The sequence below is a fragment of the Gorilla gorilla genome, chromosome 22 (assembly GCF_029281585.2).
Source record: "Gorilla gorilla gorilla isolate KB3781 chromosome 22, NHGRI_mGorGor1-v2.1_pri, whole genome shotgun sequence".
In the NCBI taxonomy this organism is placed as follows: Eukaryota; Metazoa; Chordata; class Mammalia; order Primates; family Hominidae; genus Gorilla; species Gorilla gorilla.
The window spans coordinates 39307044-39325661 of record NC_073246.2 but is presented as its reverse complement, the minus strand read 5'-3'; the positions used below and the strand labels follow the sequence as shown (position 1 = coordinate 39325661).

General features: G+C 35.7%; 1 protein-coding gene across 10 annotated transcripts in view; it reads right to left on the bottom strand.

The window, feature by feature from the left end:
- Positions 1–18618, bottom strand: part of DYRK1A (dual specificity tyrosine phosphorylation regulated kinase 1A) — a 149463-nt gene that overhangs the window by 81072 nt on the left and 49773 nt on the right. For 6 of the 10 annotated variants that reach the window (XM_031005157.3, XM_055374016.2, XM_031005153.3 and 3 more), the window contains exon 2: positions 13842–13927. The exons of 1 other annotated variant lie outside the window; for it this stretch is intronic. In XM_031005157.3, the coding sequence (XP_030861017.1) occupies positions 13842–13851 (10 nt within the window). In that variant the 5' untranslated portion in view covers positions 13852–13927. Of the gene's footprint in view, positions 1–3823; positions 3956–12363; positions 12457–13841; positions 13928–18618 lie in introns of those variants that run through there. 3 more of the 10 variants (XM_055374018.2, XM_063702755.1, XM_063702756.1) reach the window with 2 other exon arrangements.

Genomic DNA, 18618 nt, shown 5'->3' with positions numbered 1-18618 from the left:
CATTTGTAAAGTATATTTCATTAAGACAGAGTAGATTTCAAGCATCAGATTCCAAGAGAAGAGCATGCTGGTCCTATCCCTAACACTACAATTTCTCCTGAAGCCACTTTTCCACCATCTCTAAGCACCCATCACCCACACCTGTCCCTTAATTTCTTCCCATGTTCTCTCTACTCAGGAATTCTGGAACCCGTTAAAGTCCAATGAAACAAAGACTGGAAAAGTCAGGTTCTAAAAGTCAGAAAAAGGATCAATAACTCTAAAACTAGAAGGAAACTTAAAAATAACCTAATGTTAACCCCCCATCCTAGAAACAAAGAAACTGTATTTTTAGAAACATAATGCGTAAGATCCCACAGATAAAAAGTAAAGCTCTCGCAGAATCCATGAATAATCAATATTTTAGTCACACATCAACGTCTCTTGGTTTCTTGTCCATATGAAAATTTATTTAAATGTAAGCTTTCATGAGATTAGCTCAGGATTAGTCACGATACTATCATCTACACACTACGAGTCAAGGCTTAAGACAGGTTTGAAAATCACTGTCTAAACCAAAGTATTTAATCCATTCCCTGAAAGACTCAATCTCAGCCCTTTAAACTTGACAACTTTCGGTACGTTTTTGAACTACTTGGAACCTGCATTAGCCTCCTTTAATTCCGAAGGATAAAGGTAAGAGAGAAATAAAAGGGAAAGATTTTAAAGCCAATTTCATTCATACTCTTACTCATGAATCTTTAATATTTTGGTTTGTTCTCCCAGGTTCTTATTCCCTCCATATTGATAAAGCAATCCTAACTCAGCCTGGGCATTTTCCATGTCGAGGGACTGTTTCCTGGTCCACCTCTTAAACATTTTTTGTATCACAAAACTTTCCCCTTCTTGAAAGGGACAAATATTAAAAACTTGGCACTCCTACTTTCCTTTGGGGACTAGAGACATAAGGAAACATCATCTGCCTAGTGACAGATGCTCTGGGATAATCCTCAATTTAAATGTTTAGCTTAGCATCAGTTCTTTTTAAAGTTATTTAAATTATGGAGTTTAGGAAAGTACCAAAAAGTACTACTTTTAGAATCAGAAATTAAACATTAAACATGTTTTAAAATAGTTAACTTACTAAACTAAAATCTTCATTACATAAATATATATATATATTTAGAATTCCTAGTAAAGAAAGTAAGTTTTCTAAGTATACAATTAATCATTAACCTTTTTTTTTTTTTTTTAGATGGAGTTTTGCTCTTTTGCCCAGGCTGGAGTGCAATGGCGCAATCTCGGCTCACTGCAACTTCCGCCTCCTGGGTTCAAGCTATTCTCCTGCCTCAGCCTCCCGAGTAGCTGGGATTACAAGCTTGCACCACACCAGACTAAAACATACAATAATATACTGATTAAATCTTCTCCCCTATAAGAAATATTTTTAGAATAACTGTTAACTTTTTTTATCTGCAGTTAATGATGCTTGAGACACGGAAACAGCCTCTATCCTCTGAATGTGTAATAGCCATTATTATGCCCAGTAATGTATTAGCCAAGATCATCTCAAATGACAAATCATACCATACTAACAATTTTATATTTTAGGTAGAAATAGAACGCAGCTTTATAGTTTTGAAAAACATCAAGTGGATAAAATTTTTCAATTTGAAGCCATCTTATTTGGGAAAATATTCAAAAGTCTGGCATGACTACCTTGGTCAAGTTTTTAATACCTCATTCTCTAAAGTGAGGCTGCCACCACAGTTTTGCTGGACATCTTTCATAAAAATGTTAAGCCAAGTAGATATTTCTATTCTCTAACCTAAGGGCAATCCTGCTTCTTTTTTGTCCCCTACTTCTCATTAAGACTGTTTATAAAGCTAGAAGGTAAACTGGTATTTAAATCTGGATTATAGACATAAATTTTTAAATACTGGACTATTGGACTATTCTTTACTCTTCTGAATCAACTAACTCACACTTGGGTAACAGTGCCATCCTCTTCCTCCCTCCCTTTCCCAGAACAAAAAAAAAAAAGGCTCCTAGAACCTTATGAAAATTCAGTATATGACAGTATACTGTCATATACTAAACATACTTTTGCTCCCTCATTTAGGTATCATGAAAACATAAAAGTTGACTTAAGATTTTATTCAGCTAAAAGTTATAATAGTATATTGTCAAAACAAAAAGATTCTTGCAAATTAACTTTAGGGTTTAAAAACTGGTTTTTGTACTGTACTTATCCAGACAACAAAATAGTACAGTAAGTGTCACCTTTCTTAAGCAACTTCATCTATACAAACTACATAAAGTATTTTTGTATCAATTTCTTGCAAATTAACTTTAGGGTTAAAAACTGGTTTTTGTACTGTACTTATCAAGACAACAAAATAGTACAGGAAGTGTCATCTTTCTTAAGCAACTACATCTACACAAACTACATAAAGTATTTTTGTATCAATTTCTATGTCATATGAAAACAAGCAGACTTAAGTTTAGGGGGTATAGCTGGTCTAACTTTTTAAAAAAATGAACATTATGAAAACTTCCCTTTCAAGAACCTTGGTGGGAAGCTACTGCAAGGGATAAGTAGTCATCCTCAAAGCAGCTGAAGCCCAGGTGACAAGGAAAGGCCCTGTGCCTGCTCACAAGAGGTAATGGGTAAAACATGTGGAACAAGGTCAAGGACAGAAGAAACAGTGCTTCCAAACACCCAGTCGAAACCCAAAGTCACAAAGGCAGGGAGTGAAGTACAGGTGCTGACTTTCCATAGAGCCTCATCTCCAATGGGCAACTTCGTAGCTCACTAAAGCTAGGCATTGCAGGAAATGTTTACAAAGGCCAGGAAGGCCACCCAGCTCTTAAAACATACTACCAGAATTCATTGGTAAAAAGAGAACCAAGGATAGCTACAATTCAAGTGTGACTGAAAACAATCCTTTAAAACTAACAGCAAGCAAAGGAGCCAACAGCCACCCCAGCAGCTCAGTTTTCCCAAGCTGGGAAGGAGGGTGCTTCTAACAAGAAAATCTAGAACACTGGATAGAGTAAACATATTGTTCTTATCCTCTATATTCCTCTATATCATCCACAGAAACAAGCAGTGAAAGATCACTAAATAAAATAAAGCATGGGATGGAGACATACCAGTGAACCAAAGATTTTGTCAGTTTTCTGCAAGAAAAGGCAACTGGGATCATACCAATAATTTAAGGAATGTCAAAAAAATCTAGAGCTGAAAGCTGGGACCAGGAACCACAGCAGAAGTGGCAGGTGCCATTCTGGGTGGTAAAGAAAAACTGGAGTAGAAAGAAGGGGAGAGATTGGCTTGATACTAAACAACTATCTGCCGCATGATCAGCCTCCACCAGTGGCTCTGAAGAAATACCTACTCCAGTGAACCTACTGAGTCCCAGCCGCTCAAACACAAGTGAACAGTCACCCCAAGGGTGAGGCCAAAGAAATGCCTGTGAGGATAACAAGCCACCTGCACCAGGACTAGACACGCCAAAACCACAAGTTCAAACTGCTTAATGAGGCCTCCTCAACCTGGCAAGCAGAGAAAGAGAATCTTCCTGCCAGGGCTCACACTCGCTAAATAAACTGAAGCCTGCCTGTCAGTCCACATGCCTCACCCACAAACACCAAGTCTGCACTCAGTCCTCTCACTTAGGAGAGAGGCAAAATGATGACAGAGGACTCTGGCTCTTGAGTTGGGCAATAAGGGTTCCCAGGTATTTGTGCGGTGCATGGAACAAAGGTGAAAGTAAAAACTATCCTAGTGCAAGTTGAACACAAATCATAGAATTAAATCATCTTTTAAAATGTACCAGACCTCAATCCAGTGGTAACATTTCTCCTATGACTGGAACGACCTCAGTGACATAGTATCACATCTCCCTCTCCATGAGTCTTAATACACTATGTTCTTCCAGTATAGTTCTCTGTTTTCAATATTCAGAAGATTCTAAGACAAAAATAAAGGATTCAATTAAGTGAAAGAAAGATGTGTAGTGAATATACCTATATACAAGCTGGAAGTAACTGGTGGGTAACAGCTGTGAGGTAAAAAGAAATATAAAGGGCTCTAAAGCTCTCATTTCAAATCTTGAGAAATCAAGAGAAACTGTCTAAAACTGATGGCCAAGAATGAGGTTTAAGTTAGTTTTATAAAATTTTAATAATAATCAACAGAAAAACTTTAAAAGAGGATCGGGAGAAACTGGTTGGAAAAGAGGTAGCACTGAGAGCTATCTGGTTTCATTTTTCAATAGTTTTTTAAAATACTAAAACACAGCTACAAACATATTAATGTATTAAAAATCATGGAGGCAACCAAGAGAAGAATTTTAAAACGGAAAATAGTAAAAGGGGTTACCCCTGTAAGTGGAAACGAGGAAAAGGAAAACTGACATTTCGTTCTTTTACTTCCAGAATGGATTAAATTTTATTAACATAAGCATGTAAATTGACTGATTAATGCTTAAAAGAACAAGTCTGAATTTAACAATATCGGCTAAGCATGGTGATTATGTTTTGGATATGTGTCCCCACACAAATCTCACGTCAAGTTGTAATTCTCAGTGTTGGAGGAGAGGCCTCTTGAAAGGTGATTGGATCACAGGGGCACACCTCCCCCTTGCTATTCTCACGATGGTGAGTTCGTTCTCGCGAGATCTGGTTGTCTAGAAGTGTGTAGCACTCCCGCTTCTCTCTTTTCCTCCTGCTGGGGCTATGTAAGACATGCCTGCTTCCCCTTCACTCTCTACCATGACTCTAAGTTTCCTGAGGCCTCCTAGCCATGCTTCATGTATAGCCTGTGGAACCGTGTACCAATTAAAACTCTTTTCTTCATAAATGACCCAGTCTTAGGTATTCCTTTATAGCAGTACAAGAACAGACTAATACAAATGGCCTGAAGAATACTACCAGCAGTAGGAGAGGAAAGAGCTGGCTGCAACCAGTAGGTTACAAAAACAGCAAGCACTCAACAATGGTTTTTAAGCTTTGGTAACTTTATACAAAGCAGACCTGGATTTGTGTTAACAACATAAATATTTACATCTCGAGTATCTTTTTGAGTATCTGATTCCATGGAGTATATTTTGTGGACGGTTTATAAAAATTAACTTATTTGTGTTTCTCTCTAATGTATATCCATTAGCAAAATGGTTCTCTACACTTTTTTAAAAGACTAAAGTAAGGAATACGGAGGCCAAACTAAGAAGGCACCGTTAAGTAGCCTGGTATTCACCACCAGAGAGAAGAGGAGAAAGAGTGCTTAAAGAAAAGTAAAATCTTGGTCGGGCACGGTGGCTCATACCTGTAATCCCAGCACTTTGGGAGCCCAAGGCAGCAGGATAACCTGAGGTCAGGAATTCGAGAAAAGTAAAATCTTAAATTTCACCTTTTGAGGAGATGATCTACACTATCCAAATCTTAAGCAATGGTAACTTTTTATATCAAATTTTGTAGTTTTAGTTTTCCTATCAAAGAATCTTCTTACACTAAGCCAAAATCTATTCAAAACTTTTTAAACAATGGCCAAATCTATAATTTTCTAAAAATACAAAAAACAAATCCCATCAAATTATTCCTAGAGTGAAAGTATTTCATTTCACTTTGAATCTACAATTCAAATCATTATCAATAAATACATTCTTCACAACTCCTATTTGCTTGTTTAAGAACACATGTTCCTCTTAAAAGCAGTGATTACATCTAAAAAACTTTCCAGAAGAGCTAATACAGATAAGCTTACTGTGCCTGATAAAAACCAAAGAGTAAATCATTTATGAAGCCCTGGGAATCCCTTTAAAAGGAGATACATATTACACTACATAAAAGGTCATCACCATCAACAGACTGATGGGTTCATTCTCATTTGTTCAACACATAGATTTGAGAATCTGTTATGTTTGAGGCATTACACTAATAAATAAAACTTAGTTCTCCCATACAAAAAGTTAAAGCTCTTGTATAAAACGACACCATGAACAAAAGGCAAATGCAAACTGGAAAATGTACCAGCAATAAGTAACAGTAAGTATCCCTAAAATCAAAAGCATGATCATTAAGAGGAGGGACTCACAGGCCCTGAATTTGCTCCCCAGCTCCATCCCTTACTAGCTATCTGACCTGGGGCAGGCTACCGAACCTCTGTCTGGGTCAATCACAGTACCTGTACCAGAGTTATCATTAGGAGTAAATAAGTTAATACCTGTAAATAATTTAGAATAGTTATTGGCATCTAGTAAGGGTTCAATGAGAAACTTTGGTAAATTAAGAAAAAAAATTAAAACCCCAAAGAAATATCAACAAAGAATGATAAAAGGAAACTCACAAAAAACGTGAGTAACAAACCCCCCAAAAAACATACTCGGTCTAATATTCAAGCAAATGTAAATGTAAATATTGAGTTATGTTTTGTCTATTGAATTGGCAAACATTTTAAAATACCTAGGATCCTAGGGTGCAGAAAAATTCTGATGTGCAGCTGGTAGAAGCATAAATTGTACTTTAAAAAGGTATTTGAAAATAATTTATCAAAAGGCTTTAAAATGTACATATGCTTCACCTTAACAATTCCAACTTCTAGGAACTGAACCTAAGGCAATAAATAAAAAACAAACAAAAAAACACCATAATAGTATCCACTTAAACATTGTTCATGAACTAATTAGCAAAAATGGGGAACCGTTAAACATTAACTAATTCGCAGAATACTGATTAGTCATTTAAAACAGTACTATAGAAGAATATTGATGCTGGAGAATGTTTAAATTTTAAAAGCAGACTAAAAAGTGACTAAAGGCCAAGATGGTGACTCACACCTGTAATCCCAGCACTTTGGAAGGTTAAGGCGGAAGAATCACTTAAGGCTGGTCTTCAGCAGTTCAAAACCAGCCTAGGGAACACAGCAAGACCACATCTCTACAGAAATAAAAATAAAGAAGTTAGCCAGGTGTGGCAGCACGTGCCTGTAGTCCTAGCTACTTGGGAGGCTGAGGCAGGAGGATAGCTTTAGCCCAGGAGTTCAAGGCTGCAGTGAGCCATGCTTATGCCACATGGCATTCCAGCTTAGGCAACACAGCAAGACTCTCTTAAAAAAAATCTGCAAAGCAAATTTCAACAAATTTTCTTGAGTTATATTGTTAGTATCTGTTAAGTTTCATTGCTTTAGTTCTTCTTCAGAGCCTCCCATTATTTGTATGTTGAAACTTCCTTGCCTGTCTTTAATAACTGTCACTTTCTCTGGAATGCTACATTTTTCTTCATTATTCATCTTTTTTTTTTTTTTTTTTTTTTTTTTTTAGAGCGAGTCTCGCTCTGTAGCCCAAGCTGGAGTGCAGTGGCGCTATCTCGGCTCACTGCAAGCTCCGCCTCCCGGGTTCATGACATTCTCCTGCCTCAGCCTCCCAAGTAGCTGGGACTACACTACAGGTGCCCGCCACCACACCTGGCTTATTTATTTATTTATTTATTTATTTTTTGTATTTTTAGTAGAGACAGGGTTTCACCGTGTTAGCCAGGATGGTCTCGATCTCCTGACCGCGTGATCTGCCCGCCTCGGCCTCCCAAAGTGCTGAGATTACAGGCGTGAGCCACCACACCCGGCCGGTTATTCATCTTAAACAGTTTTTTGAGAAATTTTATAGTGTTTTTCACTCTGTTTAGGTTTCATTTTTTAAATTATCTTTTACTTCTCTTTCCTGGGTTATCACCACTTTTCTGATTTTTCCTTATTCAGATTTACATTGTGCTTTAGTATTTGTATCATTTTCTAAATTTCTCTGGGATTATTTTGAAACAAGTTATAGTTTCATTTATTTTGTGGACATTTCTTTCTGGCATGCTTTCATTGTCTGCAGTAATAATATTCTGCTCCTTATGCTTGTCTCTTATAAAAACTCTGTGGGGATTTTGACTATGATCCCTGTCCACTGCTCGTTTTTATGTAAAATAAAAAACTTTGGGGAAACTGGAGTAGCTTTTCTGACTTCAATAAGAATTCTCTTCCGTTTTCATGAAGGATCCCAAAATACAGACTCATGAATAAGATCTCCTGTGCTTTTATCTTCTCCCACTTTCATCTGACATTTTTTCCTTTGCCCTCATTATCTCCATCTTGTTTAATGGGGATTCTATCCCCAGCAGTGTCTCCTTGGTGTAGGGTTTTGACTGGGAATGGAGCTTAAACTGGTTTTGAGAGTTCATGGGGACCACATGACTCTAACCCCCCTTCAGAACTTATTGTGTCCTCCAGGGAACTCAAAACTATCTTCAGTTCCAGCTGCTCTTCTCAAACATAATTTCCGCAAGTCTCTCACTGCAGTGAGTCTCCTCTGTTGGTTATCTTGGGGTTCTCCTATTCTCAGGTCCATCAGACACCCTCATGCCTCCTTCTGCACAAATGCTGATACCACACAGGTCTTGCTATCAACATTCTCTCTCACCTACTTACTTGTATGTGAGTCAGTGGGGATACTGTTCACCTAGTCTTGCAGATGCTGAATGTGACGTTTTGGTTTTGCTGAGCTAGTTACTCTGTCTCTTCTAGAGGAAAATGGGAAAATTTTAAAACTATGTTCTGTTGTCATCTTCCTAGAACTTAGACATTCTTTCAAGGTACACTTAGTAAGTATACCTAAAATCCAAAATCATGAATATAAATGAATTTTATTTTACCTGGGTCTTAAATAGACACACTAAGGTAAAAAATTCAATTTTACAATGTGGCTTACCTCAGATTTCCCATCATTTTTTCTATAAATATCAAATGCTTTTTCATATGACACATACATAACGTAACCATTATTAACTGCTTCCACTTAGAAACATAAATAAAACTATGAAACATAAAAAGCAATGGAAAATAATAATAAACTCTTAAAACCACTTGAAGAAATGTATTAAAGCAAGCATTAATATACTTATTTTTAGGCATTAAAAATGCCATTAGGATGCCAAAAATTATTCTTTTTGCATTTGCTGAGCACTTCCTGTGTCCCAGAAATCCTGCCAGAGAGTCACAGGGCACACAAAGAGGATAAGCCTTAACCCCCTGACCTTCAGGAACTATCAGACTAGCTGGACATAAAACTGGTAAACAACATGTGCAAATGCCATAAACGTATTAAACAAAAACTACTTGCTAGAAAGACAGACTCCAAACTATTAGGAAAAGGGGAGTGGCTGTCTCTTTTTACTTTATGCATTTCCAAAACACTTATATTTCCTCCACCAAGTATACAATACTACTTTATTTGTTCCAAAATAAGAGATTCTTCTTTTTGCCTGTTGAAGATTTATTTTAACTATAATACTCAATGCTGAGAAAAATAAATTAAGAGACATTCTTGTAATGTACAGAGTGGTACATATTACCAAAAAGCTTTCTGAAAAGTTGCATCAAGAGCCTGAAAATTTTTCAAACATTATGACTCCTAGGAATCAATTATAAGAAAATAATTTTACAGCCAAATACTATGCACAGGTATTAGTGCTTAAAAAAACAACTTAATGCCTAAAAATAAGAGATACCTAACTTAACTAGGAAATAAGCATACTGTAAAATAAATATCTAAAGTTATTATCTTCAAAAGCATTCTGAGTACCCTGGATTTGCTCCAAGTTCAAAGTAACAGCAGATCACTATGGTTAGCTTTTGATGATGTAGGGCAACATTTATGATGTTAGTCAACACGAGTATAAAATGGATCTTACCCAACCACATCATCCTGAATATTCAAAATGACCTCAATTAGTTAAAAAATGGCATGAAAAAGAAACTGGAAGGGAATGTGCCACACTGTAGAGGACACTAAAACTTGGGATATGTTTCCTTATACTTATCTATATATATTTATACATTTCAGAATTCTTTCAGTGATTTTGTATTACCTAGTAAACAAAAAGTAAAAACATGAGTGCAAAAGCAAATCCACTATCTTTTTAACTTACTAGAAAAATAAATTTATTGAATCAGTAAGAAAAAAGTCAAACTGCTTGGGTTGAGACATGAACGAGAGCTAGAGAAGGAGACACAGACAAAGAAAAAGATCAGACACACACGACCACGACAAGAACAATTCCAAGGGGAGGGAAACTGGTGACAGCTTCCTAAATATTACAATCTACATGCCCTTTCATTCTCCTAGTGTAGCCCACATATGATGGGATTTTAAAAGTTGGGGTTTTGTAATTTACAGATCTGATTTCTAACTCTTGTATAATGAATACACCCCATTTGTGATCACTGGAAATATGAAAATTTTGTCCTACAAAATTCACATTTTAAAATGAGTTAAGAGAATCTAAAATTAAAACTCTGCCACAAACGGTTTTAAGTACTTAAATTCATATATATGAGTATATATATAGTGTATGCATAAGAATTATGACATAGACAATATGAACAAATCAGCACATTTAAAAATAAATTTCCATGTTTATTCGTCCTCAAAAAGTGATAGCTCTGTATGCTTTGGAACTATTCCACATTTAAAAGTGACTAGTATATCACTATTGTTTAAAAAATTTTAGTTGTTAAAGAAGTCCATTTCAACAAAACAAAGAATGGCAGCCCCTTCTATTTCCAACATGATTTTCCCAAATCATGGTCCACAGGATGTTATTAATAGGTATAAATCAAAAATAAAAGGGAGGGGAGGTCCCTTAATCAAATAAACTGAAGAAATGCTGGTTCACACAGGTTTCTTCATATAAAAGTCTTTATGTCCATATACATGGTAATCTCTGAGGCAGTACTTTTTCCAAATCTAATCTGAGAAGTCATTCTACACCTTAAATAAACTGAATTTGGTTACTTGTGATTCAAAAGGGCAAAGAGTGGTTGCTAGGTTCCCCAAATGATGTTGTGTTAGGGTAGAATGGTGTCACTCATTACTAAGAGGACTGAATGGGGGAGGAGGAGGGAATATGCGGGAGAGGCATCCAGGAAGCAGTTACCTGAGTGTGGAGCTCAGAAGAGAAGAATGGGATGCAGAGATTTTGGTAACCTCTGCCTACAGGTAAAGCCATTACTGTCAATGTCATTACCCAGACAGTGCTCTCTACTTTCTCTCTGCATGCCTTGAATTCAATAGGTGAGTCTTAAAACTTTATCAAAAACCTCCACTGCCTCATTTATTCGTTATCCATAAGCTCAGGGATCCTTGTAGGCAGAGCAGCACCTATAATAGTACCTGGTACAAAGCAAATGCTCACCAAATAAATGTTTGTTAACAAATCATTTGTTCTTCCAAAAATCAAAAGAAAATCCAAATGTACTTCATTCATGTTCTAACTGTATTTTAAAACATGCAAAAAGATTCTCAAATTAAGTAAGTACAGGAACACCTATAGATACATGAACTAAATACATCAAAGTCTGACTTTGGCCTAGTGTTCAGTAAAACTATTTTTTTCTCTCCTCCCACCAGCTTTATTGAGTTATAACTGGAAAATAAAAATTGTGTATATATTAAGGTGTACAACATGATGTTTTGATACACATATACAAAATGAAATGATCACCACAATCAAGCCAATTAACATATTCATCACCTCACAAAGTTACTCTGAAAACCTACTCTTAGGTGTTCACTTCTGAAAGGCCCATCAGCCAAGGCCTACTTCAGTGTCCTTTCCAGCATCCCTGAACCTGTGCCTCATCAAGGAAAAGATGAGAGTAAGTTACCACATCTAACCAACAGAACAAAGCCAGTACCATGAACAATGCCAGAGGGTAAAAACAAGGCCCAGAGAAAGCAGACCACTTGCTTTCAAATGTCAGGAAGCATTCTCTAGAAACAACTTTCGGTGAACATCTACTCATGAGTTTTAATGTGTTGAAATTCTATCAGTCGAATAAATGTGTGCATAGTAATACAAGACCAAACTGCTACATTAATTAATGATGATTCTGAAAGCTGTTAATTTTATGTTCAAAAACAATTATTAACTTTCAAACTATTAGAAAGGGAATACACCAACAGCTAATATATTTATTAGACAGCTAGATCTTCTTTCCTGGGTTTTTTCCTCTGTAAGCCAATAAATGCTGACAATTTTTAAAGAATACAAGGCTGAATAAGAGATTGGATTTTATCATTAATCTGTAGAATTTTCTTGTGTTCTAGCATTCATAAAATTAACTAGATAACTATAAACTGTATTTACTCATTAGTTATTTCATTCCATTGAGACCATAAGCCTTTCAAGAAAAAGAGCTATTTGGAAACCCTCCATGTCTTGTGAGGATAAATAGAAACTTTGTAACTCCAAAATTTCACGAGAGAAAATCTCCAAAATCAGTAATATTCATAGATAAATCTATGAGATACCCCAAAAATACTTTGTTCCTCTACTGACCTCAGTCGAAAGTGAGCATCTACTTGGTATAGCCAATGTGCAGTATAGCGCCCAAGGAGCAATCCAGGAGCTGACAATGCTGAGAAATAGTTCCTGCACCAAAAGGTCAAACTTATAAAATCTGACAACAAAAAAATGTGCATAAAATTCTAAAAATGTTTCTGTAAATATGCCTATTTGTTTTTCTATGATGGTGATATTCAGCTTCAGCATCACGTTGCTTTTAACAATCAGCGAGCAACTCAGCCAGAATGTGTACCTGGCATACTTCTAATATGTACAGGCAAACATACATGTGCAAGCCTGTGTGCATGCATGATAGATGCGTAACAGAGATGATTGCTCAATCACCTTTGACGTAAACAAGAATTAACATCGGTCTTAAAATGGTGACTTCTACATGAATGTAAAGTATTATATACTCTCTAATTTAATTTATAAATATATTCAAGCACATTTCTTCATACAAAATAGTACACCGAAACAATTTTTTAAAATCTTAAAATCATAAAATGATTATTTTTCCCCTAGACAAAACCCAGATCGCCAAAAATAAAAACCAATCACAAAAACTACACCAATGATATAATTAGGCATCTGTTAGGTATCAATTCAAAATTTATATAAATATTTCTTTTCCAGTTAGCAATCACATTTTCAAACAGTTTATAAATATAATCAAATAAGGCTCTCTGACAGAGTTTCAAATGTTAAGTCACTTAGTTCAACAAAATGCCTTATAATATGCCTAATTTAAGAACATGTAAGTTCAAAAGTTATTAACACTTTATACATTAGCTGCACTACATTTTCAGAAATTTGAACATAGCCATGTGTGGAATAGCCTCCAGTTTCCCATGTAAAAGATCACCTCAATTAATTATAGAGCAATCAGAAAATATTCTTTCAAAAATGTCTTCACACTGCTTCTTCTGTATAAAAATACAAATGACAAAAGGATAAGAGGGGGAGGGTGGGAAGGAAGGAAATGGGAGGCAGGGATACTGGGAACAAGGAAAAAATAAACAAAATCCCAGAGCATATCTTTTTAAGAAACCATATGTATGGGTATAATATCCTTAATTTGTCAGTCCTTTTGATGATATCCTACTAACATCTACTCCCATAAAAGATCTGCCATATTCTAATAGAGTTCTGGGGGAGACATGCATTCAACCATAAAGGTGACTGTGTTATTTACATTAACAGAATTATTCCAATTCCCACCAAAATATTAGCTCTTGAAAAGCCTAAGTGCTAGCAATTACTATGCTGTATTTGTAATAACACCACTATAAATCACTGATTATCAATCTGAGTTCAAAAGTAAAACAAATAGCCCAACTACCTTTGCATTTACTGATCTACAATTCCCCCCACTAACTGCTATTTATCAGAAACCTCCCCCATTCAAAATAGACCATCGATTCCCACATTCTCTTAGCCAGAGTTTTACTGTATTTCAAAACTTGAGTCACCTGTATGCATCGTCTTCTTTCAAGTCTCATATCATCCTGATGGGGTGGGGGAAGGGAGGGAAGAGTCCAGCGGCAAAACTATAACACTGTGTGAAGAAAAACAGATTATGATAAGAGATAATGATGCAAGACAATTACCCCAACTGAGGAATATCTAACATAACTACAATCCCAAAACATACAGAATAAAATTACTTCAAATTTGCAAAATTCATTTTCTAACATTCAAACTTAAAATAAATTTTCCTTAGTCTTCAATAATCAAAATCAACTATATATAAAATATATTCAATTGTCAGAGAAAAGAAAAACAGTTTCAAAATGTGCCTACTACACCACGGAAAATTTCAGGTATTTTCTAGGTATCAAATAAACCTGAATATTCCACTATTTAATTTATCTGGGGAAAAAACTCCACATTTTGTAATTTTCATCAGTTCACAAATCAAGAGGGACACGAATTCACTTTCATAGTAGTTTACTATTAAGACAGAGGTAAAGTTACTTTATAGGAAAGACAACATGTCAATCTACCAATGTTATTTGTAAATTAAGTTCTGAGACATTTCTCACAACCGCTCCCCTAAGTCCACAAGCCCTCTTGCTCTCCAAGTGGTTTCTCTTATTTTATTGTAATTCTTTTACAGTACTTCCTACTTATTGCTTCCACTGATAACTCATGGTTGACCAGAAAAATTCATAATGACTTACAGGAAAATGAAAGTAATCTCAGTGTTGTCAACTGATAATCAGCAGAAGAGGTAAAGACAAGTACAAGTTAAAATCTAACTTCTAAAGGAGTTGAGTGAAAAACTTATGTTTTAAATTGATACTATCGAATTTAATTCAAGGAATATTTTAAATAGAACAATGCTGCATATGTTGGCCAAGTTCCTATGCCAGCCTCATGAAAACTACTGACTCCAAGAGATGTTCCTGGTCAAGGGCACTGGGGCCGCTGCAGAAGAAATACCAAAACTTCTTCAATTCCACATCCTCCAGACAAATTCTAAAATTAGCTGTTTTCCTTTGTTAGCACCCTCTCAATTCCCAATGCCTCCAATTCCTAAATTTCACATGATGTCATCCCAATCACCCTGCTTAATAATCCTTTTCCCTAAGTTGTTTTACACTCCTAAATTACTATACAAAGCTCCTATTGCCTCAGTATAGTTCATTTCAGGTAAGCGAAAGAAAGAAACCAACTGGACTAAAATAATTCACACTAAGATTTGCAATTTCCAACAACCATTATAGTTTGCCCAAATAAATCTCTTATTGGTAGAATTCCAAGTGGTGCTACAAGTGGGTCATAATATAGATTTGAGTCTATACTTATTGCCTCAAAATATTTCTGCTTTTCATTTATTTCTCCTTATACTTTTGAACTCCCAGGTTCTTTAAAAGCTCCAACTTTGTACTCCAAACAGCAGCAATACTAAACACTTCACTGGAAAAGAACCTCAGAGACAATATGAGTTATTTTTAAATTAGGAATTGTCTCTGAAATCTTTGCCTATATTCCAGATTCCATTCCTGAAGAACTACCATTCCAATTCAAATGCCTGTTACGGTATTACATTAAACACTAGACCTACAACTAGCTGGTATCATATTGTGGGGGGTGTATGACTAGATGGATGAACACTAGAGTGCTGCATCAGAATAGTTTTATTTCTAAAAATAATGGAATCAAGATTATCTTTACTCAAAGGACATCATTTTCTAATAATTTTTCCCCTAAAATGGTCAGTCTTTAAAATTATGACATGAACTATGCGGAAAGAAAATATAAATTCAATCTCTAGCTATGAACTATATAATCAAATCCTTTAGGCTCTCAACATCATATTCTTCACCCAGAAAATGTTACAATGCTACTTACACCTCGCCAGTTTCGATAGAAGTAGATATTACTGACACAAAAGTTCTTTGTAAGAAAGTAGAATCAATTAAGATATCAGTATTCTTTATTAAAAATTGTTAGAAATTAGATTTCATTACTATTTTAAAAATCTAAAGATAAGACACATCAAAATTTCTGACACCTTTTTGAAACATTATCCATTAATCATTACTCATTTGAAAGGCCACCTAAAGTATCTCTGAGTTACATAATTTTCTGCTGACTTATATAGCAACCAAACCATCATATGCTAAGTAACAATAAACTCCAGAAATCTTCACCTTGGATTACTTTAAATAAGGACTCTAGTGATTATTCCATATATCCTTCCTTCAGGCTAGTCACTTTTCAAAAACAAAAATGTTAATACGAGGTCAGAGTTTTTATATGACAATAAGCAGATAATTCCACACACCAAATGTGCTTTGCAGATAAGCTACAGATATGATTTTCTTCTTAAAGAAGCTTAAAAATCTAGACAGTCATATTTTCATTTTTTTGAGAAAAATATAGAGTATATTTTTCATCATCTGCCCCACAAATGGAGCCATTCACAAACTATGGAGTAACAATCAAATGCTAATGACAAACATCTCTCTTTACCACAGGAACCTCTCATGACCCTCAAATCTTCTACAGTATGTTCTAGCTCAGTTTGCCAAAGGCAATGTGAAGGTCTACGAACAATCCAGGAACTGAGCTTATATGGTTTTTTGAAGTTAAAATTACAAACCATTTTTTTAGTTGTCTTAAAATCACTGCATAAAATTAATCTACAGCACATCTTCAGGGACAGGACAGTTTCCACAGGCTGTTAAACACATGGTATACTCAGGTAGGGACTGAGCTTAGTCTCTTGGTGTCTGTATTCCACAGGCAGGGGTTGGGGAGAAATCAAGTCACCTAATAAAAAGCACTGATACACTAAGATTTGCAAAAAAAAAGAAAAAAAGAAAATAAAACTAAAAAATACAAGGCCGGGAGCAGTGGCTCTGTAATCCCAGCACTTTGGGAGGCCGAGGTGGGCGTATCACCTGAGGTCAGGAGTTCAAGACCAGCCTGATCAACATGGAGAAACCCCATCTCCACTAAAAATACAAAAAAAGTTAGCTGGGCGTGGTGGCGCATCCCTGTAATCCCAGCTACTCAGGAGGCTGAGGCAGGAGAATTGCTTGAAATCAGGAGGCGGAGGCTGCAGTGAACCGAGATCATGCCATTGCACTCCAGCCTGGGCAACAAGAGGGAAACTCTGTCTCCAAAAATATATATATATACACTAATAAACAGAGATCCAGAATGTAAGACTGGGACTGAAATGAATGCATCAGCATGACAGGCAAGTTCAGACTAACCCAGGAGCTAATAAACTAAATGGCAGGTGCAATATGTTCTCTAATGTGACAGTGTTTTGTAATGACACCAAACTAAAAATTATATCTAATTTCAAAATAACTAAAGTAGTATGAAGTATTACAAGTAGCAGATGAAAAAAAATCAGTATGATACAAGGAGCTTCAAAAGTACTAGTTAAGTACTACCTCATTTCTTAAGCTGGAAGAAAATACCAAGTTGTTTTTTATTACTTCACTTTATATGTTATATAAATGCTCGCATATTTCACACTTTCCAAAATTTAGCCCATATGAAAAAATAAAATACAGTGCACACTGGGATCTAAAAAGATAGCTCAGAAGATGCCCATTAAAAATAAGCAACAACAGAAAAGCTACAAAACAGAAATCAAGAAAAACTAGATCTAAAATTAGATTCCATAAATTAAACTTATGTCATTATCTAAAATTTATACAGTTAACTAACATTCTCTTATAAACTTTGGCTCATTTACACTAACGAATTAAAGAAGTGACAGAAGAAAGTACTTTTTCCATATAGCTATTTTAGAAATAATTTTCTAGAATTATAATAGCCAAAGGAGTCAAAGGGAAAATAGAAGTATCACAGTTTTGATGCCTAACACACAAGAAAAAAAATCTCTTATTTCCAATAAGATGATGAAGCAGCATTACAGAGAAAAAGCAATTATATACGAGGATTTCAAGTGAAATCCTAAAAACCCAGAACATTTATCACTCCCCTCAAAACCCTAGAAAACAGTCTTTAAAAAAAAAAAAAAAAAAGGCCAAAACACAAGACTTTATAAAGAATATAATATTGCACCAAAATGGTTAGTAAAACTACAGGGAAATGAACATTTGTGGAACACTTACTATCTGTGTGCCAACCACTCGGCTAAGGCATTTTATAGACGTTGACACATTTGACCTCCTGACAGCCCTACGAGTAGGTAGTGTTACTTCCATTTCATCAACAGGGAAAGCAAGGGTCAGAAGGATTAACTGGCCTAAGGTCACAGTTTGTGAACTATGGTCCCACATTAAAGTTCACTATGCCAAGATGCCACTCATTAAGAATCACTGAAATAGCTGTGAGAAAATACAGTGATGCAAGAACCCCCAAGTGTCTCAGTCTGATTTTAGCCCCTATATGCACTACTCTGCATCAACCACCCTAAACATGAAAAAACAAGAGCTCATTAGCAGTAATTACTTGAAAAAGGCATTTAGTTTAGAACAGAATACTAAATTTCCCCAAAAGTTCATCTAGTAGAAAAATTTTGATTCCAGCATATAACAGATTGCTATATTTTCCCTTTACCAAAAACATTTTAGGCCGGGCACAGCAGCTCATGCCTGTAATCCCAGAACTTTGGGAGGCAGAGGTAGATAGATCGCTTGAGACCAGGAGTTGGAGACCAGCCTGGGCAACATGGCAAAACCCCATCTCTACCCCAAAAAATAAAAAACTTGGTTGGGTGGGGTGGTGCAGCCTGTAGTCCCAGCTAATAAGGAG